Here is a 12,032-nt window from a genome sequence, read left to right on the forward strand (position 1 = left end):
GGCAAACACTGAGTAAGACAGTAGTGCCGGGTGGTGTTGGGCTCACTTATTGTATTAGTTAGACCTAGACACGTAGGTAACTTTTTACAAAGTGGAACCATCACTTACAAGCTAAAGGTGGTCATCTGTGAGCTCCACAAACATCGTCACTAACCTTCAATGAGGAGAATCAACACTTACACACTATCGGTAGCTATCTGTCAGCTCTACACATATAGTCATTACTTTCCCGTGAGGAGAATAATCACTCACCCGCTGTTGATGGCTATCTGTTAGTCCTGTGCGCTTAATCATTGTTTTCAGTGAGAAGAATCATCACTTACCGGCTATTGATGGCTATCTGTCAGTTCTGTGCACTTAATCATTGTTTTCAGTAAGAACAATCATCACTTACAGTCTATCAGTGGTCACCTGTCAGTTCTGCACACGTAGCTATTACTATTCAGTGAGGACAATCATCACTTACCGGCTATCGGTGGTCATTTGTCAGGTCTGTGCACATAGTCATTGCTCCTCACTGAGGATAATCGTTACTTACACACTATCATTGGGCATATGTGAGTGCTGTAGATATACTCAATCTTCCTTAATAAGGACAATCATGACTTACAGACTATCAGTCATTATCTGTCAGCCCTGCACACATAATCATTAATCTTCGTAGAGAAGAATCATGACTTACAAGCTATCAGTTATTATCTGTCAGCTCTGTGCGCTTAATCGTTATTTTCAGTGAGAACAATCATCACTTACGATCTATTAATGGCTATCTGTCAGATCTGTGCACTTAATCGCTGCTTTCAGTGAGAACAATCATCACTTACAGTCTGTCAGTGGTCATTTGTCAGTTCCGCACACACACCTATGAATCTTTTGTGAGGACAATCATCACTTACCGGCTATCGGTGGTCATTTGTCAGGTCTGTGCACATAGTCATTGCTCCTCACCGAGGATAATTGTTACTTACACACTATCATTGGGCGTATGTGAGCTCTGTGAATATACTCAACCTTCCTTAATAAGGACAATCATAACTTACAGGCTATCAGTCATTATCTGTCAGCCCTGCACACATAATCATTAATCTTTGTATAGAAGAATCATGACTTACGATCTATCAGTTATTATCTGTCAGCCCTACAAACATAGTCATTGATCTTCGTAGAGGATAATAATCACTTACCGGCTATTAGTGGTCAACTGTCTGCTCTACACACATAGCCATTACTCTTCAGTGAGGACAATCATCACTTACCCCCTGTTAGTGGCTATATATCAGCTCTGTACATATAGTAATTGCTCTTCAGTAAGTGGAATCATCACTCACCCCCTGTTAGTAGCTATCTGTTAGCTCTACACATATAATCACTATTCTTCAGCGAGCAGCATTATCACTCACCCCCTGTTAGTAGCTATCTGTCAGCTCTACACATATAATCACTATTCTTCAGCGAGCAGCATTATCACTTACAAACTATCAGTGTCATTTGTCAGCTCTACACACACAGCCATAGTTTCCTGTGAGGAGAATCATCACTCACCTCCTATTAGTAGCTATCTGTTAGTTCTACACATATAGTCATTATTTTTCAGCGAGCAGCATCATCACTCACCCCCTATCGGTGGTCATATGTCAGGTCTGCGCATATGGTCATTGCTCCTCACTGAGGACAATCGTTACTTACACACTGTCAGGGGCCGGCTATCAGCTCTGAACACAAAACTATTGTTCTTCAAGGCAGATAATCATTACTTACACACTATTAGTGGTCATCTGTCAGCTCTATACAAAAAGCTATTGCTCTATAGAAAGCAAAATTTCACTTACACACTATCGGCCATCACCTCTTAGCTCTCCATAAATCGTTATCGATCTTCAGTGAGTGGAATCATCACTTACATTCTGTCAGTGGTCATCTGTTAGTTCTGCACACGTAGCCATTACTCTTCAGTGAGGACAATTATCACTTACCCCCTATTAGTGGCTATATGTCAGCTCTGCACACATAGTAATTGCTCTTTAGCAAGGAAAATCATCACTTACAGTCTCCGTCTATTGATGGTTATCTGTTAGTTCTGCACGCAGTGATTATAATTGGGAAGAATCATAACTCACAGTCCATAAGCGGTCGTCTATCAGCTCTGCACATGTAGCAATCCTGTTTCAGTGAGCAGAATCTTAACTCACCGTCTATTAGCCACTATCCGTCAGCTCTGCAAATATAGACATTTTTCTTTAGTAAGTATCATAATCACTCACAGTCTATTAGAGACTACCTGTCAGCTCTGCACAGAGTCATTTTTTGTAAAGATCATCATCACTTACAGTCTCCGTCTATAGGTAGGTATTTGTTAGCTCTGTATACAGTGATTATTATTCATTAGGAAAAAGCATCACTTACGGTCTATTAGAGACCACCTGTTAGCTCTGTATAGAGTTATTTTTTGTGAAGATTATCATTACTTACAGTCTCTGTCTATAGGTGGGTATTCGTTAGCTCTGTACATAGTGATTATTATTCATTAGGAAAAATTATCACTCACAGTCTATAAACGGTCATCTGTCAGCTCTACACAGTCTTTTTTTGTGAAGATCATCATCACTTACAGTCTCCGTCTATTGATAGTTATCTGTTAGCTCTGCACGCAGTGATTATAATTGGGAAAAATCATCACTCACAGTCTATTAGGGGTCGTCTATCAGCTCTACACACGTAGCAATTCTGTTTTAGTAAGCAGAATCTTAACTCACCGTCTATTAGCCACTATCTATCAGCTCTGCAAATATAGGTATTTTTCTTTAGTAAGTATAATAATCACTCACAGTCTATTAGAGGTTAGCTGGCAGCTCTGCACAGAGTCATTTCTATAAGGATCATTATCACTTACAGTCTCCGTCTATAGGTGGGTATTCGTTAGCTCTGTACACAGTGATAATAACTCATTAGAAAGAATTATCACTCACGGTCTATTAGGGATCCCCTGTTAGCTCTACACAGAGTCATTATTTGTGAGGGTTATTATCACCTACCGTATCGGTCTGCGGGTAGGTATTCATTAGCTCTGTACACAGTGATAATAACTTATTGGGAAGAATCATCACTTACAGTCTATTAGAGGTCACCTGTTAGCTCTGCACAGAGTCATTTCTATAAGGATCATCATCACTTACAGTCTCCGTCTATAGGTGGGTATTCGTTAGCTCCGTACACAGTAATTATTGTTCGTTGGGAAAAAGCATCACTCACGGTCTATTAGAGGTCACCTATCAGCTCTGCACAGAGTCATTTCTGTGAGGATCATCATCACTTACAGTCTCCGTCTATAGGTAGGTATTCGTTAGCTCTATGCACAGTGATTATTGTTCGTTGGGAAAAAGCATCACTCACGGTCTATTAGAGACCACCTGTCAACTCTGCATAGAGTTATTTTTTGTGAAGATCATCATCACTTACAGTCTCCGTCTATAGGTAGGTATTCTTTAGCTCTGTGCACAGTGATTATTGTTCGTTAGGAAGAATCATGACTTACAGTCTATAAGCGGTCGTCTATCAGCTCTGCACAAATAGTGATTCTTCCTGTGTCAGGAGAATCATGACATACCGTCTATTGTTCACCATCTGTCAGCTCTTCAAGCAAGACCAACTTTTTCAGTGAGTAGAATCATCACTCACAGTCTATAAGTGGCTATCGGTCAGCTTCGCAGACAGAGTCGTTGTTCCCCATTCAGGATCATCATCACTCACAGGCTATCGGTGGCTATCTGTTAACTGTGTACACCAAGTCATTATTCTTCAGCGACAAAAACCATAACTTACAACCTAGCAGTAGCGGTTCGTCAGCTCTGCAAATATAATTAGGAGCCATTGGTGGGGTCAATCGTCACTCACAGTCTATCGGTAGCTCTCTGTCACCCTTGCTCACATAGTCATCCTTCTTTGCTCAGCAGATTCATCACTCACGGACTATCGGTGACTATCTGTCAGCTAGGAACACACATACATTCACATTCTGTCAGTATGATCATCACTTACGGTCTAGCGGTAGCTCTGTCACCTTTGCTCACATAGTCATCCGTCTTTGCTCAGTAGAATAATCACTCACAGACTATCGGTGGTTATCTGTCAGCTCTTCACAAATAGCCTTCATTCGCCAGTGACGACAATCATCACTTACAGTCTACCGATGGCCATCCGTCAGCTCTGACCAACTTGTAATTTTGTTCGTTAGGCAAAATTAGTACATACAATCTTTTGGTAGTCAGTCATTAATCTTCAGTGGGGACAATTGTCACTTACAGTCTATCAGTGGCTATCTGTTAGCTTTGCACATATAGTAAACCATCTCCAGCGAAAGCAACTATCACTTACAGGCTATCAGTTTTTATCGGTCAGCTCTGTACACTATATGATTACTATAAAGCGACGGAACTATCACTTACATACTATCGGTGGTCATCTGTTATCTCTGCACACATAGTGGCTTTCTTTTCCAGTTTGCAAAATCATCACGTACGAGCTACCAGTGGCTATATGTCAGCTTTATACACGCATAAAATATTCCCTAGCGAAGGAACCATCACTTACACTCTTTTGGTGTCTATATGTCAGCCGGTTCCATAGAGTCATTAATTTCCAGCCAGGAGAACCATCACTTACGGACTAGCGGTAGCCAACTATTAGTCTGCACACATAGTCATTGTTCTTCGGAAAGGATAATCACTTACACACTATCGCTCGCTATTCATCAATTCTGTACACGCAGTGATTAATCTTCGTTGAGGTAAATCACTACTTACAGCCTATCGGTGTCTATCTTTTAGCTCTGCGGACATAGTTATTATTCTTCAGTAAGGAGAATAACTACTTACCGCCTTTTATTTCCTATCTGTTAGCCATACACCTATAGTAATTAGTTTCCCGCCAAAGAAACTATTACTTACCCTCTTTTAGCGTCTGTTTGTCAGCTGGTTCCATAGAGTCATTAATTTCCAGCCAGCAGAGTCATCACTTACGGTCTAGCGGTAGCCAACTATTAGCTCTGCACACATAGTCATGGTTCTTCGGAAGGAATAGTCACTTACACACTATCGCTCGCTATTCATCAATTCTGTACACGCAGTGATTAATCTTCGTTGAGGTAAATCACTACTTACAGCCTATCGGTGTCTATCTTTTAGCTCTGCGGACATAGTCATTGTTCTTCAGTGAGGAGAATAACCACTTACCGCCTTTTATTTCCTATCTGTTAGCTACGCACATATATCATTAGTTTCCAGCGAGAGAAACTATCACCTACAGGCTATCAGTGGTTATCTGTCAGCTCTTCACACTATCTAATTATTTCCTAGTGAGGGAAACTATTACTTACACACTATTTTTGACACTCTGTCAGCCCAGCACAAATAGCCACTATACGTCAGTGATGAGAATCATCACTTACAGGCTATCGGTGGCCATCTGTCAGTCTTAAGTACTTTGTACAATCATATCGTTCTTACCATCCTTTGACCCAGCACTATATCCATAGTAGCAAGGAACACGATAACAAAATTGATGAGTTGCATATTGAAAAATAGTACGATATCGACTGATTTGTTTTCCTAAACGTATGAGATGAATATGATAAAGACGCGGACAGCCGGGTATAAATTCTCTGTCAACAAATTCATCAGGATTTTATCACGGGGTCTTCCATATGGCCCCATTTTCAAACAGTCGGTCCAAGCCAGGGTTCCCTTGCCAGTGGCATTTACCTGTCTATGGTACCTACTAGTAACCATATAATGCCTATATTCCACAGTGCTGAGTTAATTAGGACAGGCAAAAATTCGGTAATTCCAAAAATTCTTATTCTCTAGTCCTCAATCTAAGTAATAACCTTAAAAGCTGATGTGGCTCTCTTCAAAAACATTGCTGTACATACTGAAGAAGGATTAGGCCCGATAGCTGTGTTTAAATAGCTCTGGTTAATGAAAGATAGGGTCGATCCTTGATTCACCTAATGACTAGCAGTACAGAAGATGACAAGCAGTTTGATTATAATGACCCAAAGTGGTAGTGATATTTTTGGTCTTGCAGATAATTTATTAATTTATGAATATAGCTGGATAGTTTCTGGGGATCTGTAGCTGTTCTAACTAAAGTCAATAGTAAATAGTGATTATTTCTGGCCCTAATGGGCTTGACTATGGTGTGTTTCTGCAAGCAGAGTCTTTCCCTTCCCTATGTTTATGCGGAGATCTGGGATATTTGAAAGTTTCAGGGAATAGGGCGCGGGTTGGCATATGGCCCGCAGGGATTACTACAGCCGCGTGATGAATTACAGGCAGCATAATAGGCTGACGTGAGGTCTTGAAAAAGCAATTTCTTATATCTTGTGACCTTCTATCTGCATATGTATATTGATTTGGAAGTTCACAAGATCTATGGAAACTTGTTTTGTCAGTAAGTCACACTTACATCGTGATTGATATTCACTGTAAACATTGTGGCTATGCCTTGGAGTCTGTATCTGGCTACGACACCTACATAATTGTGGAATATGTTTGGAGCTATGTTCCCTGGTCAGCTCTTAGATCATATAACCTGTTGCTAACCGGGCAGTGGCCAACTCCCTGAGGGGCCACCTGCAGCCAACCAGACCTAGGAACTGCCGGCCACTATAAATCACGTGGATTTCAGTATATCTTTCTTGAAGCATGTGTATGATGGTTGTATTGTGTGTAGATCTGTGGCCCTCGGACCCAGTTATATAGATACAGGTCTAACCCTAATGCATTAGTGCGTATCAGGGTGACAGGACAGTACCATCAGTACAGGGGATCCTCTGCCACTGTCGTGAGGCCCTCAGGCCCCGTTTGCGACCCCATGAATTATTACCCAGAATACAAAGCTCATCCCAGGGTGCTCCCTGAGCCAGTTCTTCGGCCTTGAAAGCTCTATATTATCATTAGTGAGATTCTTCTTGAGAAAATAGAGAAATAGGAACCCACAGATCTTTACCTCTAGTGTCTCAGTAGGCGACAGATCTTCATCTGCTGCCATAGTAATTTAGCTGTAGCAGGATGCACCGCTCTCATAAAATGAGGAAATACGGAGACTGAACCTTACCCTTTTTGGTAATGGGGGTGTGTGGTTAGCCGCAGGGGGTGTGTTTCTAACAGATCCCTTTTAAAATTGAATTCAAACTAAATTCCCCGGTCTGGTCGCAGATCCGGGCTTCGATGACCCAGCGTGTGAGGCAGGGCTGCGACCTGTGCATGTTCCCAATAGTGCGCATTTAGCAACGAATATTCGTTTTGCCGATGGTACTGGGGCTGGCGGTCGATAAGGGCAGAAACAAGTTACGCTCAATTTGAGTCTCAATATTCTCCGTATGATCCATTTAAATACTGATTCTGGAATCTGTTCGTGTTATCCACGCCCCGCCCCGCCTTCGTTCTCTTCACAATGTATCTTATGATTATCGAAATGGGTGAATTCCTCCATCAGTTCTTCCATATCAAATGTGCTTGTTTCTTCGAAGTTCGTTAGACTATCATTTCCCTCGAAATCATTTTGAGTGCCTGCAGGGAAGCAGCTGGAACGGCGAGCCTGTGTTCCAAGCTCGAGATCCGGCTCCTCCTGCCACTTTCCCTGGCAGCATGGATGCGGACAGATGAATGTAGTCGAAGCTTTCAATGCGTCAAAATGATTGACGATGTGGTTGAGAAGTGTTGGCTTGACCAGCCATTGTTGAAACCTCTCATCCGGCTCTTTCCCTACATCGCCCAAGCAGAATGGGCAAAAGCCAGGTGCAACAAGGATATAGCGGAGCGTCAAGATACCACATCGAGAATGCAGTTCATTCAGATGCGTTTGGCAATGGCTCTTCCAGTCTTCTTGATCACAACAGATATTTGCACAAAGATAGCAAAATTGAACAAAATTCCGCTGTACGCGACGATGTGCGCGCTTTCCATTGCCATAGCATTGCTGGTACGGTGGACCACCCAAAGATTGTCTTCGACATTGTAGCGATCTGTGGAAACACACCAATTGGAAAACGGATTATAGTAATACAGTCCTCTTTTCTTTCTAAGGCAATCGATGTCAAAGCATCATATTGACGTGATGAAGATATGTCATACAGCGATGCCTCTTTTACCATACTTTTTGAATCTGTACACTTTCTTCCACCAGGTTTCAAAAGTTATCCGTCTGCTGTCTGTTGCCGAGTATGCAGTTCAATACATTTATCATATCTTACAAATTCGGCAACCTGGGGAGCCAAGGATATCAGCGAAGGATTGCTATCTTCTCAAACTATTCTGTTCTTGCTTAACTTTCAAAGAAATCGATAAACTCTTCTATGAGCTTCAGGATCCCCTCAGCATCAGATACGCCCAGTCCATCAAACACGGCCTGTGCGAATTCGTTGTCAAGAGAAGCCTCTTCGTAGAAATGAGAATCCGCGAGGGCGCCCCCGCAAGAGGTATGGCGATGACTTTCCTGACAATTTTCAAGCTCGGGGTTTGGATCTGGCTGCCACTTCCTTTTGCGGCCAACACAGTTAGGGCGTGGTTCCTCAAGAGAATGCGCATCATGAAAGTGCCGACTAAGATCGCGTATGCTCTTGTAGTTCCTCCCCTGGCATCACGGATGCGGGCAGCCGAGCTCCGTGGAACCTTCTATACTTCCTAAATGTTCGTCGATGTGATTCAAAAGCGTCGATTTGGTCATCCACTGTTTGAACCTCTCATCCGGCCTTTTCTCTTCGTCTCCTAGGCAAAAGGGACAGAATCCTGGTGCAACGAGTGTAAATCGAAATGTCAAACTCCCACATCGAGGGTGAAGGTGATTGAGATGCTCTCGACAATGAGAAATCCATTCTCGTTCATCGCAAACTAATTCTGCACACAGATAACAAAACTCAACAAATTTGCGAGGGGCACGCCGATGGGCTCGCTTGTTATTTGTGTAGCGTTGTTGATAGTTTGCCCCGCCAAGGGATCGCCTGTGGCATTGTAGTATGTGCTTCGCTCTTCCCTGTTTCGGAATACTAGTTTTGTAAGCCTGAGTTTTATATTAAGCAGAGGAGAGGCAATTGGTCATACTCGAACATAGAACGAGCGCAGGTTGGAAATTGGTTCTGCTTCGGAAAAAGCCCTGGATAGTATACGACACGCTCAGTAGAGGTACAAAGCGTAACCATATCTTCAAGACATGCTCTGCCAATCTCGCTATCCAATGTTGTCTTCGTAAACAAGAGCTCTCTAACCCTTGCGCGTTCTGGGAGATACTTTTTGTAGATCTCGAACAATGACATTCTGTCCCGCTCTGTGAACTCGTTTCCAGTGATGTATTCTTCATAAGAGGAGTTCCACCAGTCCTGAATACTCGCTCTTCCGAGCAGCTAGTAACTTTGCCTTCCTTGTATAAAGCTGTGATCTTTCTTTTGCAAGGTGCTCATATAGATGTGGCTTTCCAGATATTTCAAAGGTTAGGTGACGTATTCTCTGAATTATAGATTGAACCTCTTCTGACTCTGTAAACTTCGTGATTGTGGCCGCATCTAATTTCTGAGGCATATTGATGTCTCGGTGATGGGCAAGACTCTGCTCCATATCACGACATTCATAGTCAGGTTCTATATCATAGAATGCGGACTGGATGTCGACGGACTTGAGTACTGACTGGTACTTGAGAAATGTACTGTGGTTTTGATGGTCGAGAGCCTGACCACGAGCTGCTTTAGATGCCTTGGCTGTGACTTGTTAGCCTGACTGAAACCTTGCATCTTATATATAAATAGCTTACGGTCGATCTGATTTGCAACACCTCTACGGATTCTGTGCACCCGTAGTTTATCCCTAAAACACATTCGTTGCGCTAGGCTTGAGAAGCTATGCCGTAGAGCAGAGAATGTCAGCGCCCTACTTCCTTGAGGGCCGTCATGATCAATCATCCGCAAAAATAGCAATTCTTTCTTGCTCTTGTTCCACTCAAGGGTGAGTGACTTATATCTGTTGGGAGGTCTCATAGAGAGAACCTCTGCCATAGTTGTGAGGCCCTTGAAAGCCCTGTCTGCGACCCCATGAACTATTACCCAGAATACAAAGCTTATTCCGAGAGCAGGGTGCTCTCTGAGCCAATTCTTCGGCCTTGGGCGCTCTATATTAGTATTTGCAAGATTCTTTTTTGAATAAATAGATTATAGGAACCTACAGGTCTTTCTTATTATTATAGCGCTATCCCTTAAGAAATTCAGGTGAAATTGTCACCCAACGTTTCAAACTACCATCTTGGGAGCTCCGTATTATGTTGAAGGTCAAATACTTCAAATTCTTTATTAGCGTTTTTCTTCCGTGTATGATGGATTTCGAAATTCAACAAACCCTGTAGTAGAGGCATTCATTTAAGCGATGATATACGCTCGACTCAACTATAGCTCCTGCTTGGGCTCCTGATACGCAAAATAATGCAAGAGTGCTTGCGGTCTGGATACAAGCTCGCTTATGTTTATAATCATGCCAATCGTTAATGAAAAGACTGCGAATAAGATAGTCTATGTCCTTGGCTGTTACCATGAACCGCTCTTGTGGCTTTGTTGGGAGCTTCTATTTACTTATCAACTCAGTCCTGATATACTTGCAGGTGTTAGTCGAGGAAACTTAGGCTTATAGGACGCACTGCGGAAGATATGCCTGACTTACATTCAGAACATCGTCCTTGACCTTCTTTGAGATAGAATAAGAAGTTTTGTGTTCCTATTGGGAGGTGAATTTGATAAAATTTTGGCAAGTGGAGCTCTGTGAGGGTATTTTTCTCTCTCGTTACAACATAGTACTCTACAAATGATTTTAGAACTTGTGGCGTTGGAATTGGCTAGTCTTTGCGAAAGTTGGTATCGGTCGCATCACCCCGAGAAAGTCTCTATCTGCCCAAAGAGTTAGATTCATCTGATTAATATGCTGCAGTAAATTCTCTCTTACAGCATCCAGTTTTTTGCACTCGTCTCATAGTTCTGGAGTGTAGCTGGTACGAGCTCCTTGTAGGATATTGTGTTCTCCTCCTGCTCTCGCCGATCTTGATACTCGCGGGTATATCTACGTGATGTGGCCCGTGCGGTAATCTTGTCAAGTTCTTTTCGAATGTCTTCAGAAAGCATCTTGGATTCTTGATCGAGGTTGAATTCGGTCTCCATCTGAACCGAAGAGAAATGGCAGATCAACAGTGCGCCCTGCAAGCGTATTTATAATAAGTCCGTGGTGAAAAGGCATGGGTGAGAATTCTCACCCGTTCTCACCCTGTTCTCACCCCGTTCTCACCCCTATCACCCTGGTCCAGAAACTTCTCACCCAACTCACCCACACTCACCCTAAGGTGAGAACCATCGCTGGTTTAAAATTTGAGGCTCCTGAGAGATTGACCGCGCATAATATGTGGCTTAAGTACGGCTGAGCGGACGGGAAGCCCTGTTCTCCACACCCTATGGTCGTATGTACCAGAGTTCTAGCAAAGGAGACTGATCCTGCGGCTGATGGAGACGATTTATATTTAGCCAATTTCAATTAATAAACACTTTTAGTTCTTTAGCCATAAGTATAGCTTAGGCCCTTGCTCGGTTCCCTTCCGACATTAGTGAGGTTAGATATCGCCCTTTCTTCCATGCTTCGTTTGCCGGTCTTCTATCCCTACCCTCCAGTACTGTAGAATAGCAGTCCCAGAAGTGACAGTGGCTGCTGCTGCTAGGATTTTCTTGCAAAAGGATGATTCGTTTCTCATCAGTGGGCTCGTATTCAATGCACTTTCTGTCAAACGCAACTCGTTTGACTGGGTCCTGTGTAGTCCTTTCCCACTCATCAAGGTAAGTCTCCTTCGGGGAGGAGCTAACCGGCATTCTATGAGAAGCCATGCTACAAAGGTGAATGAATATAGGGTGTTTCTAAATAGCGGTTGAAGAAAAAGGCTGTGTTGAGAGGATGAATCTATTTTCGATCCGCCCTTACTATTTATACTACTTGTAAAATTGTTAGCGCGATGCAAGA

General features: G+C 42.8%; 2 protein-coding genes across 2 annotated transcripts; both read right to left on the reverse strand.

Annotated features, from left to right (window-relative positions):
• Window positions 1-6,811: 6,811 nt before the first annotated feature.
• On the reverse strand, window positions 6,812-7,047 carry N7533_011222 (uncharacterized protein; the record flags this gene model as incomplete). The annotated part of the gene is made up of 2 exons (XM_057107872.1): window positions 6,812-6,941; window positions 6,992-7,047. Coding segments are annotated over 2 exons (186 nt in total), but the record flags the coding sequence as incomplete, so codon positions are not given.
• Window positions 7,048-9,064: 2,017 nt separating this feature from the next.
• On the reverse strand, window positions 9,065-11,188 carry N7533_011223 (uncharacterized protein; the record flags this gene model as incomplete). The annotated part of the gene is given in 8 exon segments (XM_057107873.1): window positions 9,065-9,386; window positions 9,406-9,748; window positions 9,802-10,145; window positions 10,210-10,232; window positions 10,266-10,328; window positions 10,698-10,751; window positions 10,832-10,874; window positions 10,977-11,188. The coding sequence occupies 8 exon segments, from the start codon at window positions 11,186-11,188 to the stop codon at window positions 9,065-9,067; spliced, it is 1,404 nt and encodes a 467-aa protein (XP_056955251.1).
• Between the last annotated feature and the right edge of the window lie 844 nt (window positions 11,189-12,032).

Source organism: Penicillium manginii (genome assembly GCF_028828005.1).
Source record: "Penicillium manginii strain IBT 31320 chromosome Unknown utg000008l:1.0-3226943.0:1.0-3228205.0, whole genome shotgun sequence".
Classification (NCBI taxonomy): Eukaryota; Fungi; Ascomycota; class Eurotiomycetes; order Eurotiales; family Aspergillaceae; genus Penicillium; species Penicillium manginii.